Source organism: Sciurus carolinensis, chromosome 3 (genome assembly GCF_902686445.1).
Source record: "Sciurus carolinensis chromosome 3, mSciCar1.2, whole genome shotgun sequence".
NCBI classification, from domain to species: Eukaryota; Metazoa; Chordata; class Mammalia; order Rodentia; family Sciuridae; genus Sciurus; species Sciurus carolinensis.
In genome coordinates, this window is record NC_062215.1 from 64,164,675 (window position 1) to 64,191,858 (window position 27,184).

Genomic DNA, 27,184 nt, shown 5'->3' on the forward strand with positions numbered 1-27,184 from the left:
AGCAGGCCTACTGGAGCTGCCATTCAGGTGGTCCCTACAGAATGTAGAACCTGACTGCCTAGTTTTGGCAGACAGAACAAGCCTAAGGGTCCCTTCATGGGTGCCCAAGTGATGATGTGGTGGCTGCAGGCTCTGAGCAAACCTTGGGTGTGCCAAGGCAACAGCGTGTACCTGGGGCCTAAGTCTATGACCACCTCTGGGGCAGCGATGTGCCTCATGCCTACTGACCCTCCTGATTGCTTTTCCTGGATCCCTACCCACAATAGAGATTCAAGGCGTCCTTGGAGTCTTCTCACCTGGATTCAGTTATTCATTCATTCATTTTATCCCATAAATAAGCACTTATTGAATGCCTACTACATTTAAGGACTGTTTCAAGCACTGCGGATAGGGCGATGATGAAAATGAAGTGGGCGCCGAGCCCATCCCAGCGTTTTCTTGCCACATCCCTCCCGGGTAAGACAAGAGGCCATCTTGTCGCAGCATCCCCCACCCCCACCCCGCCTCCAGCCCCGGGGGACGCCTCTTGGGGGCGGGGCCCGGAGGCCCGCCCGGCGGAGGTGAATTCCCGCGGCTTCAGTGGTGCCAGCAGGAGGATGAGAGGGGAGCTGTCGCCCTCTGCCGGGATCCAGCGGCGCTGCAGGGCGGTGCGGCCTGAGGCTCCGGGCGCATGCGCCGAACTTGGCTCCGCCTGTGCGCCGTAAGGTGGGCGGGGTCTGGAAACGCGAGCGGCTGCGTAGGTCTGGGTATGACTTGCTCTGTACCCACGGACTTGTCCAGCTCGGCAGAAGCTGAGTGGGACATTAGGCACTCCGGGTGTCCTCTCAGCTCCCACCCCCTTTTAGGTCTTCCTTAGTCTTCAAAAGGATTTTCCCTCTTCCACTTCGTGATTAACTGGTCATCGGTGTCCAGTTAATTTTTTTTTTTTATTTCGGTTCCTCAGAGGGGTGCCAATCAATGTCTACATCCTCGCACTCCCCCCACCCCGCCCCGCCACAGAGGAATTAGGATAGTTTCTCCCGAGAAAGGGAAGGCACTTCTGTACTGGCATTTTCTCTGAGGACAGGTGAATATTCTAGTGCTATCCTAAGGAACTGTCCTCTAGTACTGTGCTGAGGAACTTCTGAAGTGGCCATCGGAGGGAGTACACCTGTCACCATGGCAGCTGGTGCCCTCCACCCAGGAAGCATAAGTGCTGCAGGTGGCCCTTCTCAGGCCTGAAGGCTGAGTGCTTGAAACAGGACTGCCTCCAGCTTCTGTAAATAAAGAGTTCCATTAGTGATATTTTATATATTACAGATTAGTAATGAAACTATTATGCAATTGGTATCCATTTATGGAGATAGTGTTGATAGACTTTTTTGTTAAGGAGTTTTGATTTATAGGGGAACTAGAGAACAAATGGGGTCAGGAGAATTTTTGTTGTTGTTGTTAAGATACTAACTAGAACTTTGGTCTCAGTGTTTTCCAAACTTTTTCCTGCAAACCAGCCTCCACCTAACATCCCTATTTCCCATAGTGGTGCCACATTGTCCTTTCAGACTCCCAACCTTGAAATCTTGGCATCTTTTTTTAAAAAAATATTTTTAGTTGTAGATGGACACGATACCTTATATTTTATTTATTTATTTATATGTGGTGCTGAAAATTTAACCCAGTGCCTCACACATGCTAGGCAAGTGCTCTACTACTGAGTTACAATCACAGCCCTCTTTTTCCATCCTCTTGTGCCCATTTCCCTTCCTCCCAAAGTAACTACCACATCTAGAAGATTATTTCTCTTTCATCAACTCCTCTAGGCAGAACCTCTTATCTTTCATCTGGCTATTACCTTGCTTTTCTCATGGTCCTTCAGCTTCTAGCCTCCTTTCATTCCCTGCGCCCTTCTGTTAGATAAGCATTCCTAAAGCACAGGTTCAGTCTCCAGAAACCTACCATGACTCCCATTGTTTGAAGGCAGGGGATAGCATGGAAGGGGCAGGTTTTCAGTGTCTGAATGACCTGAATCCAAATCCTGGCCCTGCCAATCACTATCAGTGTGATCATAAGCAGTTATTCAATCTCTGTAAACCACAATTTCTCTGTCCACAATTTTCCTTTCAGTAATTACCTCTTCAGGTTCTGTCAGGAAAAGTGAGTAGCACTGTGTCTGTCTTCTGGCCAGTGTTCTCAGTGTGTACCTTTTTTATTTTCCCCCTTAGACTGCTTACCTTGCTTTTGTCTCAGCTACACCTATTTCAGTTGTAGGTGACTGCTCAACTCAACTGGCTTAAAAAGAAGGAGTGCACTGGCTCAAATGTCTGAAAAGTCCAGGGGTAAAACTGGCAATAGGCTCAGCCTTATCTGGAAACTTAAACATGATCAGGACCCAGGTCTGTTCTCTCTCTTGGCTTATCTAGGCTGGACTGGTACTCAGACAAGTAATGGCAAGATAACTCAGCCCTAGGTTCAAGTCTTGTAGAAAAAGAAGTGTGACTCAGTTGTCCCAAACTTTTGTTATATGTCCTTAATACTGATCAAGTTACTCATGAATCAACCCTATAGCCTGGGAATATGATTCTCTTACTGGCAAGGCCCAAATCATATGTGGGGCTGGGTTCTCAGAGGAAAATTGGGGTGCTGTTATCAGAGGATGGAGGAATGTGTAGTAGGCTGCAGAAACAACTGCAGGACAACAGCACTTGGCTCCTTGATGGGCCCTGCCTACCTTCCCAGCTTTGTCTCGTGTTTACCTTTACGTGTCCTACACGTTATCCATGCCCCCTTTAGAACACTGAGCACATTCTCTTTTGAATTCTAACTATTGGAGTACATTTGTTATCTCCTTTGGAACCAAGTCTGTTTCATCTTGTTTTACTCACTCACTCACTCTCTCACTCACTTTCGTATTCCATTGTCATCTCTGAGCAGGGCCCAGAGCTAGGTGGATGCAGGGGTTATAATGAACAGCATACAACCTCTATCTCAGGAAGCTCAGAGTATAGTTGTGGGGAGACGGAAAAAGCAAGCATTATGCTTCCCCACAGCGTTCACCTAGAGGTATTACAGCCACTGCTAGTTGAGTCAGTGAATGCTTCCTCTACCCATACAGCCTCCCACCTGGCCTGCCCTAACTCTGCTTAGCCTCTCTGCATGCCAAGGACTTTTTGCTCAACCATATTGCAAATGTGGGAGAGCAGAGTAATTGAAGTTGTCACCCTGTATGGGTATCCCCTTCTCCCCATTCTGTTCCACCTGCCTCATTATGTGTGAACCTTCCAAATCAGCTAGATGAATCCAGAGCATTTTTATTAAATACCTACTGTGTGCTTAGTGCTGGGGAATGGGATAAGATAGAAAGAAAGTAGGAAATGGTCCTTGTAGGGAGGAATTGTTTACCACTCAGAGCATTCATTGTTTGCTTTGTAGTCCTGGCATATGCACGATAAACGTCAATAGATTCAATTATATGGTTATTTAAGAAACTATATTATTGTAGTCAAAAATTATAAAAATAGTATCTTGTGTATTTTCATTATATGTTGTTATGACTATACATTATGCTTTCATGCAGGTATGTATTATATGAAACGTATAGGAGTCCTTCCCACTTATCCACGGGGGATACATTCCCATACCCACAGTAGATGCCTGAAAGAGTGGCTAGTACAAAAGCCTAGTTGTACTGTGTTTTTTCCTTTATACATACCTATCATAAAGTTTAATTTATATATTAGACACAGTGAGAAATTATCAATAACAGATAATAAAACATAACAATTAACAATATATTGTAATAAAAGTTATATGAATGTTTTCTCTGTTAAAATTTCACTCTTTTTCTTAAAGGAAGCACTATGTAGCTTCTCTTTGGCATACCTGAATTGCCAGCATCCCTACGGTTGTTCCTTGGAGCCATTATTGAGTAGAAAAAGGGTTCTTTGAACATAAGCACTCTGATACTGCAACAGTCATCTGATAACCAAGACATCTACAGAGCAACTAATGGGTGCATAGCATACGCAGCGTGGATATGCTGGACAGAGGAAAGGATGATTCACATCCTAGATGGGACAGAGTGGGATGGTGCAAGATTTCACCATGCTGCTTAGAACTGTGTGCAATTTAAAACTTCCGAATTGTTTATTTCTGAAATTTTCTATTGAATATTCCTGGAGTGTGACTGACCTCGGGTAACTGAAACCACAAAAAGTGAAACTGGATAAAGGAGACAAAACCATGTGTACTATACTCTGTGAGCAATTTAGTAGATTTTCAGAAGTTCTTGACTATATTTTTGCCTTACATGCTGATTTAAGACTCTAATCCCATATAGCAGTACTCCAATGTATATAATAGTACCACATTGGATGTAATCAAGAACTACCATGTGTATGATGTTTTTAGGTAAAAACAGTGAGTGTTGTGGTTTTTCATAACAATTTAATGGTATTAATCATTTAGTCACTCCCCTCAATTTTCCAAGCCTAAGCTTACATACTATCTTTTCTTACAAAAAACCCATAAGGCAGCATTATTATTTTATTGTTGTTGTTTTTGTTATGTTTTCTAGTGCTGGGGATTGAACCCAAGGATGTTTTGCCACTGAGCTACACCCCTTGTCCTCTTTACTCTTCATTTTGAGATAAGGTCTCGCCAAACTGCAAGACTGGCCTCGAACTCCTGCCTTAGCCTCCTGAGTTGCTGGGATTACAGGTGCACATCACTGTGCCTGGCTATGGTATCATATTATTTTAAAGTTAAAAAAAAAACTGGAGATGCTAAGAAGTAGAGCAACCTTCCTTTAGGTCAAACAGCAAGAAAGAGGCCAAGCTGAGATTCAGTTCCTGCTGAGTACAACTGCTGGTTCCTTGCTCTTTGTATTACACTTCTTGGTGGGCCTTGAGTTTCAGGAGGGCTTCATGAGGAGATGGGCCTTGAGGAATGGGGAAGGTTGGGCAAAGTGGAAACAACAGTGGAGCCCAGGCCCTGCGAGAGGTGCAGGCAGAGAATGTGTGTGGAGATCTGCCTGAAAGAGGGCAAAAGAGTGAGAGCCAGGAGAGTGAGGAAGGTGAAGTGCAGAGGGGGAGTCAGATTCTAAATGATGTCTGTCCTTGGAGACAGGTGGAGAGTCCTGGGGCTGGCCTGGCTGGCTGTGGAGTGTCCGCAGGTCCCCCAGAACACTTCTTAGGTTTATCGAAGACATGAACCACACTGAGACACCGCCCTCTTTGGGTAGCAGAGGGACTGGTTGTGATTGGGTGGGAAGGAGAGTGGGCTGCCAGCTTACACCCTCTGACAGAAGAACCTGCCTCACTAGGGGAAGTGAAACTGATTTGAGCTGATCCTGTTGGTAACCAAACATCTCAGAGACAGAATTATAGGAGTTAGTCATCCGAACAGAAAAAGAAGCATGATAGTAACTCAGAAGAGACTGCAGATCAAGTGTCGCCTCAGTCATCTTTGAGAGTGCTGCTAAATGGCAGTAGGCCTAGAAGACCCTCAAGCAATCACAATGGAGGACACTAAGTCCTTGTGTGAAAGGCCCTTCACTTGCAGGAGAACCTGCAGTTTCTCTAGCATCCATTTGTTCTGCTTTGGACACTCCTTTATGGGGCTTGGTTATTTGCCTTTCTAGCCTTTGGCAGAAATAGCACATTAGAAGGAAGTGAGACTGCTGGACACAGTCACACTATCAGGTGAGTGACAGATGATGACCTGATGTCATAGACTATAGAGGACAAAATATCTAAAAAGGAAATATACAGCTACAAAACTGCCTGGGTTTCCTCATATAGGCATATCAGAGGCTTCAGGTTGGCCACCAGGGAGGCAGCTGGTGCCCTCTGGGAGAGCCTTGCAGCTTTGGTGGGGCAGAATCCATGGGTTGTAGCCAGGCCAGAAGTTAGGAGTCATCACAGTGAGGACAACATACTCTTTAGTACCAGATGGTATGGAAATGGATTGGATGCATGAAGGAAAGCTCAGAGTTTGAGACCTTTGAGATGAGTTCAGCGTGTTTTACTTAAGAAAGTAAAGAGTACTAAAGAACGTTTCCTAAACTGGGTGTGGTGGTGCACGCCTGTAATCCCAGCTACTCAGAAGTCTGAGGCAAGAGGGTTACAAGTTTGAGTCCAGCCTTGGCAATTTATTGAGATCCTGTCTCAAGATAAAATAAAAAGGACTGGGACTGTAGCTAAGAGGTAGAGTGCTTACATAGCCTGTGAGCACTTGTGAGGCCCTGGATTCAACCCCCCAGTACCACACACAAACACACACCAAAATTTATTATTTTTATGATTTTAAATAGTGATAAATTTAGAAAGATACTTAAAATATTTGATCCCTTAAAGGGGGTAGGCTTCAGTTACCTGGAAATTTTGCTTTGTTGCTTCCTTTACGCCCCCTAATGATCTAGACAGAAAAAAATAATTAAAATTTAATGAAAGCTAATGTGCTGGGCAATGTTTTTAGAGCTTTGTAGGCATTAATTCTTTTACCTCCTAAAATAGCCCTATGTGGTAGGTACTATTATTTCCCCCATTTTACAGACAAAGACATTGATGCACAGAGAGGTTAAGTTATATAGTTTAATACATGGAAGAGTGAAGATTGAACCAGGCAGTCTGGCTCTGAAGGTCTCACCTTCAGAATAACTCCTTTCAATCAGTGATTCTCAGACTTCAGTGTACATTAGAGTGAACTGGGAAGCTTGGTTAAGACAGATGCTGGGTCCCATACTGAGTTCTTGATTCAGTAGGTCTGGGGTGAGGCCCCAGAATTTGCCTACCTGCCTGCCTGCCTCCCTCCGTTCGTTTGTTCCTTTTCTCCTTCCCTCCCTCCCTCCCTCCCTTCTTCCTTCCCTTTCTTTCTAGGTACTGGGGATTGAGCCTGTGGGTACTCTACCACTGAGCTACGACCCAATCATTTTTCATTTTGAGACAAAGTCTCACTTAAGTTGACAAGTGGAGCCCTGAACTTGCATCCTCCTGCCTCATCCTCCCCAGATGCTGAGATTACAGGCATGCATCACCACCACCACCACCACAGGGACAGAGTTTGCATTTCTAACAAATCCCCAGGTAGTGCTCATGTTGCTGGTCTGGGGGCCACACTTTGAGAAGCAAAACTCTTTCACATTCATTCCATACCTGTCTCATATTAATTGGGTAAGAGTCAGCAAAGGCATAATCCTTATTTTACAGATGAGGGAAATTTAAGTCACCTGACATGATCATATGGCTAACTCATTTATTCATTCATTTAACAAAGGGGAACATCTGTGCTAGGCCTTATGCTGGCCTTAGTCAAACAATTCTCAGCCTTGGCTGCGATTAAGAGTCACCTAGGATATTTTTAAAAAATCACAGTGCCTCGGCCTTCCTCCCAGACCAGTTAGATCAGAAACTGAGAGTGTAAGGATGGAATCCAGGCATTAGTATTTCAAGCTCCTCAGGGTCTTTTAGTGAGCATTGTGATTTGCAACATTGTGGTATGGAGGCTATGGAGCTGCAGAAACCTATGACACTGCATATGCCCCCAGAGGACCAGAGAACCTCCCTGGAAAGCAGAGGCACAAACCCATGTGCACGATAGCGTGACTAGGAGACTTGTACAGTGTCCCTTAGGTAGGAGGAGAGCTGAGTTTCCGTCCTCTAGAGTGGTGCTTACCAATGTTTTTCTGAAGAAAATAATACTAGTTACAGGACCCACTCTCTCTTAGGTTTGACCAGGGGTGACCAGTCTGGGTTCCTGCCAGTCTGGTTAGGTGATAGCTCTGCCCCAGTGCTTCCTAGCACCACCTACCCCCCTTTCTCCTCCCCCTCTTTCTCTCTTTCTCTTTCTCCTGGAGAGGAAGAGGGAGGTAAAGACTTCATTTTTTCCTGCAAAGCTGACAGCTTCTGAGACATGCAGGCCCTGTCTTTTGGCTCCTTCCCATCCTGCTCCCAACCCCCATTTCAGCCTCTTGGGGTTCCCCATCCCTTATCTGGGCATCCTGTGGTGCTAACTAGAGCCAGGCCAGGATTTCTCCTGAGGAACACTGGCTCTTCACTGGCAGCCTCTGCTCATTGGCCAGATACCCACAGTTTCCTCTGTCTGCAAGGCTTAGGCCCACCCACCTGCCCCACCCACACCACCTTCCTCTGTGCCTGCACAGCCGCGGGCTGGTGTGTGTTGGAGAGGTATATAGACAGAGGGAGAGTAATTGATTCCTTGCATGTCCCTGCATGTTTATTACAATGAGACAGTGACAGTGGGCTTCAGACTGGTCTTGTGGGTCCCTGTTCCTGCTGGACTTTATAGGACTGCTGTTGGCTGCTGTTTGGGCACAGTGAACCCTGGGCCCTGTGTGTTGTAGTGAATGTGATGTTAGTGGCTGTCTTGGCCTCTGCCGCAGTAATTAGATAGCGGGGGTAGGCATATGATTTGTGCATTCTCAAAAACACTGCACTGTGAGTGAGTGTTCATGCATGCTGGGGTGTGTGTGGGTATGTGAATGCGCATGTGCTTATCTTAATCTCGGCCCCAGGCCGGGGGGCTGCAGGTCTCAAATTCCTCTGCTATTTTTAGGGGTCATATCAGCTCAGCTGTCTGAGAGTCTGGGTGTGTGTCAGAAGGAAAGTGCTACCTTCCCTGTCTCTTGCCTCTCCAAAACTATCTTCCCTCTACCCCTTAACCTTTCCCTAAGAACCTCTTCCTCTACCTAGGCTGCATCGTCCTCTTGCTCCCTGCTACCCGCATACCTGGTACCCGCAGTCCTCTGGGCTCTGCTTTCTTCACTGGTTGGGCCTGGGTTGGGCAGCTGCGGCGGGAGGGGCCTGGGGAGAGGGAGGGGACCAGGGGCGGGGCTGCAGCCGGTGCTATTTTGAGCCACTAACTGAGCAGCAGCGAAAGGAGACTCCTTGCTCTGGGCTGCTCCAGGCCAGGCCATGCGGGTGAGTGTCCCTCTGACCCCCCACCCCGGAAATGTCCCAGGCTCCTCATGCTGTTTCCTCAATTAGGAAAGGAGGGGCCTTTTGTTATTTTTCCAGATGTAGGCTGAAGTAGGTAGGAGGAAGGGGTGGGGCTGCTTTGGGGCTCTGCTCTTAACCTCTTGCTGGTAAGGGCATTACCCACTTCTGGCAACCTCAAAAACCCTCATAGTTTAGGGATATCCTGGGCCAGAATCATGACTTTGGGTGCTTTGGAGGAGTACAATCTTCTAAACCTCAGTTTCCTGGGACTGCATCTGCCATCCCAGAGGCTATGACACACCTTCCCCCAAACCATTACAGTTCTGCAGACCTCATTCCTTGGAACACTGTTTTCTCCCAAAGCCCTGGAACCCCAGCAACTCCAGGCCTTCAGAGGTCTTGTCCCTGCTTTGGGTTGCCCATGTAGCCTTCTGCCCCTTCTTTGTCCTGACTGGACAGAAGAGAGGGGATTGAGGAGTGATTAAAGTTATCAGGAATCCTCCTTCTTATTGTCTCAACAGGAGACCCAGCTTGGCCTCCTCCATTCCCTGTGCCTAGAATCCTTAGAAGGGGCAAAGAGCATCTCGGGGGAGCCCCAACTCTTTGTAAGCCTCCTTTTTAGCACAGATTACTCTAAAGAAGTAAGTTCCTTAAAAAAACAAGTGAGAAGAGACATAGACTCCTCCCGTCCCCCTCCCAGACACTGAGGGTAAGGTTTCCAGTTGAGTCAGCAGTGGGCAGTGTGTGGGCTGGCCCCAGGCGGAGGCATATCAGGAGCCTGAGATGTGCCCATGAGCATTTGTATCTCTCTGTGCCCAGGTACTGCCCCACCCTAGCCCCCAAGCTGGCACTAGTGTTGAGGTGTGCATGGGCAGGGTAGGAGTGGGGCCTGGGAGAGCTCTGAGAGATCAGTGCTTCCTGGTCTAGTTTACTTATCCATCCCACTGTCCACTCCCAGGGCTACCAACACCAGGTCCATCACAGATTCAGAGCCTCACACAATGATGGCTAGACAGATGGCAAAGTGCCCTACAGAGGGGCAGTGAACATCCCCAAGGAGGGAGGCCTCTAGCAGACCCAGTCAGCCGTTGGAGGAGGAAACCCTGGCCCTTCTGCAACTACAGTGGCAGCAGGAAGCCATTCCAGTGCACCTGCTTCCTCCAAGCTGGGCTGGCCGGCAGTGACCGAGGGCACTGGGCTGCTTTCTGTTTCGCCCTGGGGAGGGGGAGGGCTCTGACTGGAGGCTGGACCAAAAGGGCCAGCCAGGTTGTCCCTACCTAGCTCTTCTCCCCCTTCTCCTCTAGCTAGCAGCACAGTCTTCAGGTTACTCTGCAGAGCTTCCTCTCCTTTCAAGCAATTCTGTGTAAAGTATGTTCAGGTTATGGGGTGGAGGGAGGGGCAGGCCATGTATGGAAATTCTTGCTTTCTATCCAAGCTGCTGTTCTGGCAACTGATGTATGGAGGGAACACAGTGCAGGTGAACAAAGGAGATGGAGACAGGGCTGGCTTCCTTCCTTTAGAGTGAGCCTTAGAGGCTCTTGCTAGAGGACAGACCTGGATGTGAGTCCTGTATCTGCCACTTGCTGCCATGAGACCTTGGGCAAGGCCCTTGACCTTCTGAGCCAGCCTTCTTTTGCTCATTTGTAAAATGGGACTTCTACGGGTATGGTAGAATCAGGGAATAACTCCATATTTCAGAGGGACGTTATGAGCATCAAATGGGATAATGCATATAGAGAGCCTGCTATATCATAAATGTTCAATAAAGGTAAATTGTTGGAGCTGGGGGTGTAGAGGACTTGCCTACCATGTTCGAGGCCTTGGGCTCCATCTCCAGCAACACTGAAAACAGAAAAAAAAAAGGTGAACTGAACTGAGCTGTTATTGTTATTATGTCTTCCCTTCTTTTTCATTTGTTCCCCCTACCCATCTCCCATTCCTTAGACATGTTGGTGCTAGGTTGGGACTGGCAGGGAGAGGCCTCCTGAGAGCTGCCCTCTGTGTCTCAGAATGGAAGTAAAGAGAGGGGACAGGAGAATGCTGGGTTTCTTTCTCCTCAGAGTGAGAGGGCCAGAGTGTTGCCAGTGTTGGCAGAAGGCAAGAGGCTAGGCAGTGACCTTGGCCACAGGCTCTTTCTTGGCTCCTCCTAGACTCTTATGGTTACTTGACACTCTTTGTTTTCCAGTACTGGGGTTTGAACCAGGGTCTGATACATGCTAGGCAAGCACTCTACCACTGAGCTACATCCCTAGTCCTTTTTAATTTTTATTTTGACATAGGGTCTGCTAAATTGCCCAGGCTGGCCTTGAATTTGTGATTCTCCTGCCTTAGTCTCCTGAGTTGCTGGAATTATAGATGTGTGCCACCATGCCTGGCTTTTCCTGCCACTCTTGGGGACTCACAGAGTGCAGATGTTTGTCTTGGACACTTAGGCCTTGACGCATCTGTCCAGCTTGGCATTCCAGGCCTAAGGGGCTACCCAATGAGTAGAATTATTCTCTGGAGTCATTTGTGCCCCCCATTTCCTCCTGTGAGAGGCTGAGAGGATGGCAAGTTAAGGGAAGGCTGTTTGTGCTGGAGTGGAAGAGGGTAAAACAGACTGGCCCTGCTTGTGAGTGACAGACACCTTCTGGGGCTAACAGTAGATGGTCCCTCAGCACATTTCGTAGATTTCTCCTCTTTGAGAACAAATGCTTCTAGCTATTATCGCCTTTGCTTTTTCTTTTTTTGTTGACTACTTAGCCATCTTTATAATAAAAATGAATATTAAGTAACGTATGCATAAAGAAATAAATACCAAGTTGCTATCATGTCCAATTCACACAATTTATAAGCTTATTATGTTCACCATTTGCATACAATTTAGGTTCTAATTTTTTTTTGATTGATGTTATTCTGTATGGAGTTTTCCATATGGTGTATTGTCCACATATTTGTGAATTTAAAAGGCAATATAGCTGGAGGGGTGGGGAGGAAGGGAAAAAATAACAGAATGAATCAAACAACATTACCCTATGTAAATTTATGATTACACAAATGGTATGCCTTTACTCCATGTACAAACAGAGAAACAACATGTATCCCATTTGTTTATAATAATTAAAAAAAAAAAAGAAAAAAAAAGGCAATATAGCAATGTGTTAGACTAAAGCTCCATAGTTTACCTAACCATTCCCTGATTTTAGGCACTTGGGTTTTCAATTTGGAGTTGTTATATAGAGTGCATCTATAAAAATGTTTGTGGGCTGGGCGTAGTGGTACTCACCTGTAATCCCAGCAACTTGGGAGGCTGAGGCAGGAGGATCTTGAGTTCAAAGCCAGCCTCAGCAACAGCGAAACACTAAGCAACTCAGTGAGACCCTGTCTCTAAATAAAATACAAAATAGGGCTGGGGTTGTGGCTCAGTGGTTGAGTGCCCCTGAGTTCAATTCTCAGTACCAAAAAAAGAAAAGAAAAAAATGTTTGTGGGACTGGGATTGTGGCTCAGTGGTAGAGTGCTTGCCTGGCATGTGTGAGGCACTGGTTTCAATTCTTAGCACTACACAAATAAATAAATAAAGGTTCATCAACAACTAATAAAAATATTTTTTAAAAAACATTTATAAAAAAAACAGTTTGCATGGGTTTGTGAGTTTTCTTTTTCCCTTTAAGTCAGTCCATTCAACATACATTCCTGAAGATGGGATAACTAGGCCAGAAGATGACAAATTTTGTTGCTATTGTTGTTTTGCAAAGAGCTGCTAAGCAATATCAAAGTGTCCCTCACATCCCCCTAATCCCATGGCATTGAGTTTACTATCTATTTGTTGTTGCTAAATTTAGAGATTACACCTCCCTTGTTTGTGTCACATCCCTGAAATATTTTCTATAGTTTACACTGAGGGAAGAGACTAGATGGGAATAAGAAGTTTGGGTAGAGAGCCCCTGTTCTAGCACTATTGTGCCACAAACATTTGATAAGTGCTTGCAGTATGATGGGTAAGACAGAGTCCTGTCCATGAGGAAATCAGTTCAGGAATGATGTCACCCAAACAGCTCATCAAGACCCATTCATGTTGTGAATTGATACTTATTAGTTGTGGGGCTCTTGACCACTTACCCTGTTTCCTTATCTAGAAAATGGGTGGTTGTGAGGATTCAATGACAAGCAAGTATAAAGTGCCTCCCCCGGCACCTGGCTTAAGCATTCAGTGAATGTTGTTTTCTCTTCCCTTCTCTTAAGGGAAGAGATGAGAATTGTCACAAAGGGAGGAGGTAACCAGAGCCTCATATAGTGACAGGGTCCTGGTGGGATCTCCCTTTGCAAAATCAGAAACTCCATTTGAAAAGTTGACTTCAGTGAGCATAGCTGTATCAACCTATGCTTTGGTTTGACCTGGTTCTCCTGGACCTCAGCACGGATGGAGCCTATCCACCAGATTTGGCTACTAACAGTGCTTCAGTCCCTCTAGTGCCTGCCTAACATACCAGAAAAAGTGGGCCACCAAGGAAGCAGCACACGTCTTGGAGTTAGGCCAATTTGTTTCAAATTCAAGTTCTACCACTTGCTTTGTGACAGATTCTCTTCTGGAGTCCTTTTCCTCATCAGTAAAATGGGAATAATAATAATTCTCATGTCATGAGATTGTTGTAAGATTCATCCTAGAAAATCTTTAACTATCTTGTACAGGGCCCACGTCATTGCAGTTGTTCCATATTCAGATTAATGTTGTTGTTAGAAATGGCTGAGTCTCTGGAGAGGGAAAAGGTCAGGGAAGAGAGACTTGAGTTCTGGGCACACTTGCTCCACAGAACCATTAGTTCCCAGCTCTGGGGGCCACTGTAACAGAGACATTGCTACCACCTTTGAGACTTGAGTTCTTTACCTGTTCCTTGGTGTCTAAAATCCAGTGATAAGGAAGGCAGGGAAAATGTCCAGACTGTTCTGCATAAGAGGCAGAGAATTTCCTCTGGGGAGATCCCCATGCTTGGGGTTCAGAGTGTTGCTCATGAGAAACCATTGATGTAGAGGAACAGACTGCATGTCAACGGTCTATGTCCTTCTGAGCTGAATGGGACCTCCTGGACAAATAGGAAGACTTGAGCCAGAGATAAAAGAGCAAATGAGTTAATTAAACGAATAAGCTTAAAGTCTCTAGCATATTAACTGAATAGTAAGACAGCAGTCAGCAAAGCCAATTCAAAATAATTTAGGGTTGGGGGTATAGCTCAGTGCTAGAGCACTTGCCTAGCATGTGTGAGGTCCTGGGTTCAATTCCAGTATGAAAAAAATTGAAAACAAAAAATTTGCTAATTTTTAACTATTTGTACATTATAACTCGTTGTAAGAATGAAATGAATTAAGCTCCACTGATGAACTGATTCTTAGGATGAAGCCTCTCCCTGGGCCAGCACAGACTCTTACTACTGATTTTCTAATGGCCAGATGTGTTTTCTAAGCCTTAGATGAGGCAGGTTTACAGTTCTCTAGGCCTCTTGGACCTATCAGGCAATTGTGGGGTGCAGGTAGAAGGCAGAGTTGCTGGGTATTGGAGCACCTTCCTTAATGCCCCTTCTCTGACACACACACAAGTATCAAGAACTTGAGTGACTCTCCCCTTGTAGACTCCTAGGGTGCCAGACCTGGAAAAGACTTTAGCCATTATTTAGACTAGTCCAGCCCCTAATTCTCCAGAGAGGCCCAGAGAGGTGAAGTGGCTTTATTCAAGGGCACACAGCTTCCAACAGTGGGAGGTTCTTTGTTCTGAACCCACCCTGCCTTCACTTTCCTCTAACAGATTATTCCTTACTCCTTCTATGATCTTTTGGATTTTGTAATTCCTCCTCCACTCCATCCTTCCTTTCCTCTTGTTGCCCACAGCACTTATCTCAGCAGGTCCTCGCCTTTAGGAAGACTCCGAGTCCCTGAGAGACCCTGCCCCCATTTCTTCTCTGACCCAGGGTGCAGGCTGCCTTCAGCACCATGGCCTTTTCATCAAGGTTCGCCTTCTGGGAGCAAAAGGAAAGTCTTGTTTCAAAATCTTTGTTTTTCCTATATGTTCAGCATGGTGTGCCTGCAGGCAGGAAACTGGCTCCTGGGAGAGGGAGCTTTGGAAGCTAGGGATGGATGGTGCATTTGGGGGTGCCAGGAGTAGGGCTGGGGCTGGAGGGTGGTGAACTTTTCTTCTGTCTTGCTGGGCTCCTGCACTGAGTCATGCTTCTCTCCTGGGTAAGCTGAGCTGCCTTTTGTCCCATTGGTGCCCCTCCAAGTTAACCCCTCCACGCCCTTCCACCAGCTTGCTGCTCTGATCACCCCCTGGGCCTTAAGCTGCTGTGGAAAGGCTTGGCATTGAGGCCTCTGGAACTGGGTCTCTCTGAGTCTAGGGGCTGAGGTAGGAGAAGAGAGGGGCCCAGAGGGAGGCCGGTCCATTGGCGCCTGGTCTAGAGAATGATTCAGGCTCCCCGCTGCTGCCGCAGACCTGGGCGTGCCTTTGTGTGTGTGCACAGTCCCCAGCTGGGCAATGACCTACAGCAGCCAGAGCCTTTTGGGAGGGGGAGGGGGCAGTGAGTCAGCCTGAGGCTAAATCCAGAACTGAGCTCAGAGCTGGGCCCAGTGTCCCAGACACTTTGGGGGGCAACCAGTGTTCTCTTCAGTACCTCACCTTGGGCCAGATGTTTGGGGTCCTAAACTCAACCCACAAGAGGGAGGACATAATTGGAGCTGGTGAAGGACGTGAAGTGAACTTGGAATCTGGGCCATGCCTGAGCCTGAGCTAACAGCACTGCGTGCAGTAACGAGCGTGTCTGTGTGGTTTGAGAACACTTGCTGTCCTCTAACCTGGGTGTGTGTGTGTGTGGTGTTTGTGGGGGGGATTTAATGCATGGTGTGATCCCTGGGTGGGTAGGTGGGGTGAATGGCTCTTGGTGCAGAGCAGGAGGTGAAGACCTAGCTACTCTTCTTTATTGCCTCACCACCCTTTCTTCCTTTTAACTTCATCAACCCCAATTTATAAAGCAATATGGTCTCTGATGAATATTTGCCCTTTTCCCTCTGTCCATGGTGATGTGAACTAACTTTGAAGCTTGAGCCCATTGAACATAGCTCTGTGGACAAGATGCAGCTTTGAAACAGCAGCTGCCAGTCAGGCTTGCCAGTGCCCCAGGCACTGCTAATTGGAGCTCAAAATTTACCATGGACCCTGGTTAAAAACAGAATCCCCCCAAGTAGATAATTGATTCCGGATGTTACTAAGTATCTTTTCCATTTGGAATCAAGGACTTCTTGACTGGCTCTTACCTTCATTGTGTGGGGGAAAGAAAGGCATGCTGAGGGCAGGATGGGGTTGGTAACAGGCCTAGGTGACCTGAAAAGGAAGAGGAATTAAATCCCTTAGGACTGCCTGAGTTTTGGGAGGGAGAGATGTTGTGAGACAGAAGAGAAGGCTCTCCCAAACTTGGAGCCTGTCCCTTTGGAGTCCATTTTGGGTGTGTGAACTGAAAGAATTTTCAGAGCTTCCCCATTTTCTGTCCCTTTTCCAGAGAGTTATGGTGTCTGCTGTTGCTCCTGACACTGTGTCTCCCATCTGACTGAAGCCAGCCAGCTCCCTGACTCTAGCACAAATCCCTGGCCAGAGTGTCCAGAGCTCAGGCATCTTCCTTCCTCACACCCCACCCCTAACCTTGGGGTTCCTTCCCTTAGCTGCATGGCTGGCAGTTTTGTGACCGTGAGGTTGGAAAATATCTGGCCTCCTGAAAAATATCTGCCCTACTTCCTGCTTACAGTCTGAGCTCAGCGGTTTAACTGGGAGGGCACTAGGTTATAAGCAAGGTGAAAATGACACAAGACTTAGAAACAAGTCAGAGCCACCCTGGTGGGGAGCACCCATTCATCTACACTGAATTCTGTGGGCCCAACAGGCATCCCACACTAGGGTTATTTCCTCCTCCTCCGTCACTAGATCCGGGGCCTTTTGTTCAAACCACTTCTTGTCTGAACTGGGAATGACTTGTAGTTTAGCATGAGTTGAATTAGCTGGATCTTTCTATCTACCATGTGTAGCCAAGGCCATGATGTCACATGTAGATGGATCTTTTTAGAAGCCCCTTTAGGCACAGTGGCTAGTCACTGAGCATCAGGATGCTGAGTTTTCACCTCCATAAAGACTCTTCATTCTTGAAGTTGTTGCTAGGCAGTTTTGTTTCAAGGAAAGGAAATTTTTTGCCCAGGTCTCCCTATCCCCAGTACTGCTAGAAACTCAGGAAGAGAGAGACCTGGGCATTTAGTACTAGGTCTTCCAGCCCTGACCTGCCAATGACTTCTTCGTCTAATCCCTCAGGTTAAAGAGGAGGACAAAACTCTGCCCAAACCTGGCCCTCCTGGCAAGGAGGAGGGGGCTGTAAGTGCTTCTTTGAGGTCCCCAAAAATATGTGTGTGTGTGTATGTGTGTGTGTGTGTGTGTTCAATTGTTCAGGTGGGTTGGCCTTGCCTCTGTCCCCATCAGTCTTAGATTCGCCTGTGAAACAATTTCCATGGAGTAGGCAGGGACCTAGTTAGGTCCCCTTCCCATGTGGCATGACTAGAGGGAATGCCAGTAAGGAGGAAGAAAAGGCAGTGTGTGTCATGCTAGCCTGGGGTGTTTGAGGTAGATGGGAAAGCCAAGGTACTTTGGTACCACTCCCAAGCTCCCCCAGACCCCTTTAGTTGTCTGCCTTTAGTTCTGGTTTCCTGAACCCTTTGGAAATGGAGGGGTTAGGTGGGCACACGCTCAGTTTGGGGAACACTAAAACTGACACAAGTCAGTTGTTTAGACTCTTCAACCTGCTCTGGGCAGCACAAAACAAGGACCCAGAGGGATTTTGCTGCAGCTGCTGCTGTCCCTTCCAAGACCCTGTCAGCTGCTCAGTGCAGGCAACCTGGAGACTGGTTCCAGCTGCCTCCAGCCCCCACCAACTTGGGATAGAGACCCTGAATAAAGATGTACTCTTCTAATACAAGAAGAGAGAAAGGCCAGGTCCAAGGATGTAGAAGAGGGCTGCAGGTAGTTGGGGGCAGAGGTGTCCAGGGCTCTTGGGGAAGCTAGATCACAGATCAGATCCATGCCTTACTACCCCAGATGGTAACGTCCCAGCTACTCCTGCTTCCTTGGATGATTTGATTAGTCAGGCATTGTGGCTTCCTCCGGATCTGTAAACAGTCCTGCAAGGCCAGTCTGTGATTTCAAAGGGGTGTGTTTGAGATATATAAAGGAGGAGGCTCTTAGTAGCCCAGATTTCTTTTTGCAAAGATTACATATAAAGTGCTTAGAAGAGTGCCTGGCATGCAGGAGTACTGTCTGTTAGCAATTCTATCATGTTGTTGTCATCAATTTCGGTTAGGGGGATGGAAAGAATACCAGAAGAGGGAGGGGGAGGGATAGGACTCAGCAGTTAAGGCCACTGGCCAGCTCCGCAGTGTCCTGGCATGCCATTGAACATTCTTGGACTGAGATGTTGAAGAAAAGCCACCTTTAAGCCCTCCTCCAGTCCTGCAGCAGAACCTCCCTATTGCTAAAGCTGAACTAAGGCCCTTGGCTCAGCTGTGCTCAGGAGGTGGGGTAACCTCTCCATGTGGCAGCCAGAGGCAGCACCTCCCAGGTCAGTCACTCTGTGATCATCTTCCTGCATGCAAACAGGCATGACAGCCAGACCTTCATGGAGCCAGTGCTAAGGTCCTTGTGTGGGGGGAATGCAGACTTGAGCACAGCTCAGTTACTGGCAAGGCACTGCCTGTCCAGAGAGGAGACCCCTGGTTGACCTTGCTTCCCCCAGGCAATGTGTCTGGCTTTGCAGGAAACCCTGCCCTGCCATTAGCCAGCGTGGCCCTCCCAGTGGCAGTCTCTTGTAATTTCAGACAGTTCCCAGAAGATTGTTGGGGGAGGGTGGATGCCCCACGTGGAGCTTTTAGGTGCCCAGAGGCTGGGAGACTGGCTGAGCCAGGGCCCCTCCAGGGCAGAGTGGGGCTGTAACCACTTGAGTGCTTAACCCTTTGTGAGCTACAGCTGCCACCTCTTCCTCCCATTATTCCACACATGTTCTCTGGGAACTAGAAGGTTTCCAAACCCTTGAGAGGTATGCAGGAGAGAAACTGAAAAGAGACTGGCAGAAAGCAGGATGAAGTAGAAACTTCCTGGACCAGCACTGGATCTCTGTAGACCTTGAGAATATAGGTGAAGGGTAGACAGTGGCTGCAGGCCCGAGGAGCTGGGGGGAGAAGGCTTGGTATGCCTTGGAGCCAGGAAGAGCACCCTGTCTCTTGCTTTCTTCAGGATGGGCAGGCTCTGGGTGCGACTGCCTAGAAAACTGGGTGACAAAAGGAGCAGGGATTATAAAGGCAGGAAACCCTGGAGTTAGACCTAGAATTGGTGGTTGGACGTGGCTGTTTGACCTCTCCATACCCCATCTCTACTGTGTGTGAACTGTGAGGGAGTAGGATTTAGTTGGCTTGGGACTTGATTGCCATCCTAACATAAAACCATTAACGCTGGGGTATCCATGGGCCTCTGGGTTCTCTGTGCGAGCATCTTTTAGTTCCTTGCTCAGTCTGGGGATACATACCAACTGATTGAATTACCTGCTTGAGCTTTGTGGGAAAGGGAGGCCAAATTCTTGGCCTATCAAGATACAGAGAGGATTCCCCAGGGTAGCCTCTTGGAGCTGTGTGTTATCTGGTGGGCGAATGGAAGTCTGTCCCAGGGCCTGAGATCACACCCTTTTACTTACTTTGCATGGGGTGGGTGGGGGTGCAGGGTTGATGCTGATGTGTACCTGTATTTATGTGACTATAGCTAGAGGGCAGCTCCAAGGACAGTGGTGGTCCACCTAGGAGTCCTCAACCTGCCACTAGCCCAGTCCCCTCAGAGACTTCACACAGAGCCAAGAGCCCTGCACCCTCACTCACCATGAATGGTCTGGGGACTGCCTCAACAGAAGGTCCAAACGAGGAGGCTCAGGGCCTGTCCCGGAAACGAGTGGCGAATGCAGTGAGGAAGGTGGTGAGCAAGGTGCTGCCTGGTGAGGAGCCTGTGATTGCTAAGGAGCCTCCAGGCCGAGGGACCAAGTCCCCTGAGCACCCAGCTAGAGGCAAGAGGGGAGAAAAGGCAGCCTTTAGTCCCAAGCCACCACCGCCTCCTCCACCTCCTCCTCCCCCTGCTCCACCAAAGCTTGAAGCAAAGAAGGAGGCAGCCAAAGATGAGCTCTCAGTGGGCCTGCGGAGCCTGATGTCTCGGGGCCGAGGCAAGGACCACAAGCCCCGTGGCAAGCAGTCTGCTGGGAAGGGGGAGAAGCCCGCCAACCAGGAGCCAGGCTTCTTGAGGAAACCAGTCTCCCCAGACATGGTGGACTCCCCAGAGAAGGCAGGATCCCCAACCAAACCTGAAACCCCAGAGAACCGGTGTTGCCCGGCCCCGCCAAGAGAGCTGGTGGACCCAGGCTCTGTTGGCCCGAAGTCAGACCTCACAGGAGAGCAGCAGTCCAAGCCACCAGGCTCTGGAGTGCAGCAGGAGGTACCTGAGTGTGACACTAACCTCCCATGCCCCTCGCAGCTCTCCCCTGAGGGTCGGGTACTCTCACAGCCAGCTTCTCCAAGCCTCACGAGTCCTGCATGATGGATGCTGGCCCAGGGTCATGCACCCATGACAGGAGCTGCATGGCTGTGTGACTTTCCTTACCTGAATGACAGAACTCTGGGCTGGGGCTGGGCTCTGTTCCTGTGGCTGGGATGGGAACTGCTAACCAGCATGCTGTGGCCTTGCCATGGGAGTTGGGCGTGGTCCCCAGCTATGTGGTGCCAGCTTGAGGCCCCAGATCTCAAACTGAGGATCGGATTCTTAGCAGATCAGTACCTCATAGAAACACAGTATTTTCTTAAGTCAGGTGACCTGAGCTTACACCCCCAGCCATTTGCCCTTGTTGAACCATCTCTAAGTCTGTCTGTTGAGTAGGGATAATTCAGGTCCACAATCCCTTCTCTAAAGACCTGGGGGCCAGAAATATTTTGGCTATTAGTAAATTTTGTATTTTACAATGTCATACAGTATACATAATAAGCAGCAACCCGTAACAAACAAACAAAAATCCATGAATATCTGTGCTGCTGGAGTATAGAGGATCAACAGGTTTTGCCACCAAAATAGTTAAGAAAAACCTTCTGTTTTGTGGGGCTTTTTGGATTGTGGAATTACAAATAAAGGGTAATAATTTGAGGAATTGCTGAGACAATTAAAAATGATGCAGGTAATGTGCCAAGCGTGGTCCTTGGCATGGAGTACCCATAAATGGTAGTATAGACAGTGATGTTAATGATAGTTGTTATTAATGTCCTCCCGCCTTCTTCAGTCCTGGCCTCCTCCCCTTGAGGAGTCCTGTGCCTCAGTGGCAAATGAGCACAGTGAGCTCTTTGGATCTGGGGCTACTCCATCTTCCCAGAAAGTGCCTTCTGGGTGGGCGACTTAAAAACCAGGAAGACCAAGGATGGCCAGTCCTTGGACCCTCACACTGGCTCTCTGCTTAAAGAAATGAGATAAGGGGTCTGTGGTGGATTGTCCCTCTAGGGGACCCAGAGCCCTGTATATATGGGAGGGGGACCCTTCTTGTCTCGGAGTCCAGTTCCCTTCTCTGACCGTGTTCTGTCTTGATGAAATGCCTTGATGCCAGGGCTTGGTGGGTAGCAAGGCAGAGAGTTTGGCATGGCCTCCATTTCTGAGTCCCTGAGGAAGGTGATACCTGCTTGGCTGGTCCTTGAGTTGGGGCCCATTCTTTTTAAGGTTCTCCATTTTATAGACCCTGCTGAGGTCTTCTAAGGTGTGTAGGGGGTGGGGAGACATCAAGTTTGGCCCTCACTTCCTGTGCTTTCACAGGCTCCATGCGGCAGTAAGGAGAAGGTCCAGGAGGATCCTGAGGGCAGAGCCCAAGGGTCTTTGAGGCCCTTGCTCTCTGTGTCCTGGGAGCAGGGTCTTCATTCTCCCTGGGCACTGCAGTACTAGAGAAAAGCCAGCTATAGCTCTCCCCACCCTCCTGGCCGGCTGTGGTGGTTCTTGGCATACAGGGAGGAGTTGGCGGGAGCATTCTGGCTTAATGGGCAGGGCAGGAGCTCAACTTCAGTCCTTTAGGAGGACCTGTAAGTAGCCAGGAGTATCACGTGCCTGTCCTAAGCTACTGTCCTCCCCTCTCACTAGGGTGAAGTTGGGGGTCCTGACCAGGACAGTAATGGCATAATAGGGCCATTTGGTGCTTGTGATGGTTAGGATGGTAGGAAAAACCCAGCCCTCCCAGGCACTTGTTCTTTTATTCTCTGCTAGTTTAAAAACTCAAATTGGCACCTAGCTTGTCTCCCTGGCCCTACTCTACTTTCCCATCGGGTCCCAGTGGCTTTCTGTGCTGGGAGCTTGCATGCATTGCCTCCATTCTTCCCTTGGCCAGGACTAATAGTGGTTTAACCTTTAGACAGGAACTGCCCCTGAGGTCCTGCTGAGCCCTGCGGAGGAAGCCCACCAGCGACTTGAGAGGATCTTCACTGCTTCTGTAATGCCACCTCTCGTGTGTGTGTGTCCCCAGTACCTGGCTCTTTTCTCTCTGAGGTTGGCAGCCAGACTGTCTGTGTATAGGCGTGCCTGACTATGGAAAGTCCATGGACCCTCACATTGGCTCTCTGCTTAAAGAAATGAGAGAAGGGCTCTGTGGAGCTTTGTCCCTCTTGGGGACCCAGAGCCCTGTACATATGGGAGGGGGCCCTTCTTTTCTGGGAGTCCAGTTCCCTTCTCTGGCCCTGTTCTCCTGTCTTGATGGAATGCCTTGATGCCAGGGCTTGGTGGGTAGCAAGGCAGAGAGTTTGGCATGGTCTCCATTTTTGAATCCCTAGTTCTCCACACCCAGGGGGTCTCTTAACTCTTACCCATTTCTAACAGGCCACATCCCAGGCTGGCTGTCTTCCTTTCATCTCAGAAAGACCTTTGAGGGCCTTAAGTAATAAGACAGAGATAGATAGGACAAGGCTGTCTCTAGTGTGCCCACAGTATTCCAGCTCTTAGGCAGGTAGCAGGTGACCTCCAGGTTAGACCTGGATGGAATGATCCTCTACTTGCCATGGGTTCAGTGTGCCTGCTTGGGAGTGGCAGGAATGGTACAGAGGCCTTGAGGAAGGGGCCCAAGACTCGAGCTGGTGGTGGCCTTGTTCTGGTTATACAAGTGACAATTCTGAAAGGCAACCCTCACATGGGGAGTAGCACCCCCTTGGGTGTATATTTGGAGGTGAGGGACAGCTCTGTGCTGGTCGGTGGCCATAGGGGAGCTGGGCTGAGGAATACCCTAGAGATAAGGTAGGAGGCTCACAGAGGTTCCAGAATCTGGGTTGGGTGAGGTGGCTTGGCCTGGCAGATACACAGAAAAGGGAGCCTAATTTAGACTGGACTCTCCTGGCCAGGCCAGGAGAGACTGACCAGAGGCAGAGTGGCAGCCTCCTGCCCAGCCATTGGGAGTGTCTCATGTGAGTCTCTCCTCTGAGGGGTCTGGCCTCTCCTTGACTGTGTGTAATTCTGCTCAGGCCAGCCCCTGGGTCCTGGTGACAAGCTCCCCTGATATCCACTGCACCTTGGCAGCTGTAGAGTGCTAGTTCATTGGCCCAGAGGACATGCTAAGGGAATATACCAGTGGTTTGCTTGTCTTCACCCTTCTTCTCTTTCTCTTCTTTGCTTGCTGCTGCTAGCTGGACCCTGAAGCTGCCTCTCCTGCCCACAGCCAGGTAGGGTGCTCCTGTCCCCCTCAGGAGACCTCCGCGTCCTCCAGTCATCACCCACCACCCCTGGCCTGTGCTTGGGCTGGCGTCTGTGCTCGGGCCTCGTGCTGGAGTGTAAGACCTCTTTCCCCTCCAGGCTCCCACCCTATGTGGGGTCAGGGTTGCCCCTGGGGAGGCAATGCCAGGAGCTGAGATGGCACAGCTTTGTGCCAGGCCCTTGAGGTGCATTACTGAATTGTTTGGCCTCTGTGGCACACAGCTCTTGGTCATTGGAGCTCAAGCCAGTTGAATTGTATGTTTCAACCCACTCTCTGGTTAGAGTCAAAAACTGATTCCTTCCCTCTCCCTGGCTGGAGCCTGAAGATGAAATAGCCTCTGTCTCCACCTCCTGGCCACTGTGAGATCATCTCTAAAGGAGTTAGTGACCGGCTGTGACCTTTTGATATCACTCCCAACACCTGGCCCATAGAACACGCGCATTCAAAACAAAGGTTTCACCTGTCTTATATGATATGGAAAAAAAAAAATCAAACATTGTAGTGATTTTTTAAAATAAATGTGTATATCTTCAAATATAAAAAATAGCCTTTAAAAGGCCATTACTTTAACAAATCAAAACATTGGGGTTGAGGAGATAGCTCAGTTGGCAGAGTGCTTGCCTTGCAAGTACAAGGCCCTGGCTTCAATCCCCAGCAGCGCAAAAAAAAAAAAAAAAAAAATGGCAACCCCATAGTGATCTCCTATTGAAGGATAATTCCCCTGGTCCGTGAAACTCAGAAGTCTGGAAGGTGCTGGTGTGGTCCAGCCCTTTCTGTAGCTGGGGAAAGGGCTATCTGTGCCAGAGGGGTTTATTGGAAGCCAGAGTCTACACTAAGAGTAGAACCCAGATCTCCTTTTCTTTCACCTCCAAGAAATGTGAAAAAGAACTTAAGTCCCTTTTGTTATGTGTTCTTGTCTTTTCCTGATCCCTCACCCAGGAAGTCATCACCACAAAGCACTGTCTATGCCTCAGTTTTGGGTCTCATGAGAAAGGGACACCTAGAGTGAGGGATTTTGGATGACTAATTGTACCTCCTAGCCAGTGCTAGCCTGAGGACTGCTTTGGACCTCTGGGGTGGCCAGCCCTGCTCCAGGGGCCACTGCATTTCTTGGCTGCCATTTTGTCCACATACGACAAGAACCTGGACTCCTTTCCTGCTGTCCCAGCTCCCACAGGCACCATTGCTTCCAAACTCAAATGTACTTCCTAGGAGACACCAGGTTTGATTACCCACACCCTGACAGTGCCTATGAATGCCTGTTTCTTATTGGTGACATTTTGGGCCATTGTGGGCTCCCAGCCCTTTTACACCCATTCCTGTGCCCACCTGTGTGGCATGCAAGTCCCTTCCTGAGTTAGATGAAGCAGTGCCACCCCATCCCCTTATCTCTGGTCAATGCCCTTGTGGGGCATTAATGTGTTGACTAGGTCTGTCAACTGCCACCTTCCAAGCAGGGGCCTTTAGTGACCATGACAAGGAGGAGGAACAGGGAGTCTGGCATGTGCCCCTGGGCACTGTCCCCTTGCACAGGTAGTAGCATCGTCTGAAGGAGAGTATACTCAGGTCTGAGGCCAGGACTCAGGACCCACCTATCATTCTGTACTATGAAGTCCTAGAAGGACATTTTTTTTTCCCAGGCCTGGAGAAATGGCCTTTCTTAGCTTGGTGAAGGAGGCCTATCACTTGGCATCACTTTGCTGTGGCCCAAAGTTTACGGTTTGGGCTCAGAATACTGATCCCACAGGCTGGGCAGGGAGGAAGGGCAGAGGGCAGCTGGAGATAGAACCTGGTGACTTGTTTTCCTGGTCATGCCTCTGTGTCCCTGTACTTTTACACCCTCAATGATGGTATGGTCTGTAGCCTTGATGTCCTTGTCCTTAGGGTTCCTCAGAATCACCACTCCCTCCTGGCTTCCCTGTGCTCTTTCCCTGACACCTCTGATGTTCTGTGTCTGCCACCTAACTGCTCCCCTTGCCCACTGGCTCCTCTTGAAGCCCTTTCCCTCATTTGCCTCCTCTTTCCTGCTGTCCTCACCTGTCTTCCAGAGCAGGATCTGACTATTTGCTCTTCCCCTCCCTCTGATAGGCCAAAACAGAAGAGCAGATTGCAGCTGAGGAAGCCTGGTATGAGACAGAGAAAGTGTGGCTGGTCCATAAGGATGGCTTCTCCCTGGGTGAGTCCCAAGGGTTGGGTATAGATCTGGGACTCTTTTGGGCTCAGGGCTGGCAGTAGGTGTACCTCTGTGTCTGGTAAGGACTGGGGAGAAGGGGTAAACAAGGAGAGGCTAGTGACCCAAGGGGAGGAGGAAAGGACTTAGAAGGAGCCAAATTGGGTAGCAGAAGCTTTCCAGACCCATGATCAACTGTCCGTGCCTGTTCTGCAGCCAGTCAGCTCAAGTCAGAGGAGCTCAGTTTACCTGAGGGGAAGGTGCGTGTGAAACTAGACCATGATGGAGCCATCCTGGATGTGGATGAGGATGACGTAGAGAAGGTTTGAAGGAGGGAACAAGAGGGTGGTGGGCAGGACAGGATAGGCCTGTCCTCTATGGTGGAGCCAGGATCTACTTCTTCATTGCCCACCTGCCTGTCCTGTTCCACCCAGGCTAATGCTCCCTCCTGCGACCGTCTGGAAGACCTGGCCTCGCTGGTGTACCTCAATGAGTCTAGCGTCCTGCACACGCTGCGCCAGCGCTATGGTGCTAGCCTGCTGCACACCTACGCTGGCCCTAGCCTGCTGGTCCTCAGCCCCCGTGGGGCCCCTGCCGTATACTCAGAGAAGGTGCCACTCCTTCCAAGCTACTGTGCTGACTCAAGGACCAATTCACCCACCATCCACCCCACCTCCCTTCACTCTGCCCTACCCCTTGGAGTCCACTGGGCTCCTGTCCCCTCTCATGGTTGACCTTGGGAAGAGGAGTTATTTTGGGGGGTAGGGCAGAAGGACCTCCTGCAGACTTTAATGGAATCCAGGACTTGACTAGTATCTACATTTCCATGCATACCCTTGTCCCCACAGTCCCTGGGTACCCCTGGAGTGAAAATTCAGAGAAAATGTGGACCCTGGGGGTGAAGGGTGTCCAGGTGGAACCAGCTAAGGGCCTACCCCTTCCCTCTGTACTTCTCCTTATCAAGGTGATGCACATGTTCAAGGGGTGCCGGCGTGAGGACATGGCACCCCACATCTATGCTGTGGCCCAGACAGCATACCGGGCCATGCTAATGAGCCGTCAGGACCAGTCTATCATCCTCCTGGGCAGCAGTGGCAGTGGCAAGACCACCAGCTGCCAGCATCTGGTGCAGTACTTAGCCACCATTGCAGGCACCAGCGGGAACAAGGTGTTTTCTGGTGAGGCAGGGACAGCTGGGAAAACTGAGAATGGATGGGGGGTGGGGGTCAGGAGGGAAGATCCTCCTAGATGCCAGCTCTTTTTCTCCCTGGCTTCTCTATCCCCTTGAAACCCTTCT

General features: G+C 49.0%; 1 protein-coding gene and 1 long non-coding RNA gene across 16 annotated transcripts in view; one reads left to right on the top strand and one right to left on the bottom strand.

Annotated features, from left to right (window-relative positions):
* Myo18a (myosin XVIIIA) overlaps positions 1-27,184 on the top strand; it is a 96,588-nt gene that overhangs the window by 25,087 nt on the left and 44,317 nt on the right. For 4 of the 15 annotated variants that reach the window (XM_047546511.1, XM_047546513.1, XM_047546506.1 and 1 more), the window contains exons 3-7: positions 23,650-23,685; positions 25,806-25,893; positions 26,104-26,210; positions 26,322-26,498; positions 26,852-27,065. In XM_047546511.1, coding sequence (XP_047402467.1) covers positions 23,650-23,685; positions 25,806-25,893; positions 26,104-26,210; positions 26,322-26,498; positions 26,852-27,065 — 622 coding nt within the window. Of the gene's footprint in view, positions 1-19,735; positions 20,453-22,391; positions 22,470-23,649; positions 23,794-25,805; positions 25,894-26,103; positions 26,211-26,321; positions 26,499-26,851; positions 27,066-27,184 lie in introns of all 15 variants that reach the window. The other 11 variants (XM_047546512.1, XM_047546515.1, XM_047546508.1 and 8 more) reach the window with 6 other exon arrangements.
* Positions 733-8,777, bottom strand: LOC124980682 (uncharacterized). Its single transcript, XR_007107849.1, has 3 exons — positions 8,724-8,777; positions 6,351-6,393; positions 733-1,256 (listed from the first exon to the last, which is right to left on the bottom strand). It is a non-coding gene; the product is annotated as an uncharacterized LOC124980682 (long non-coding RNA).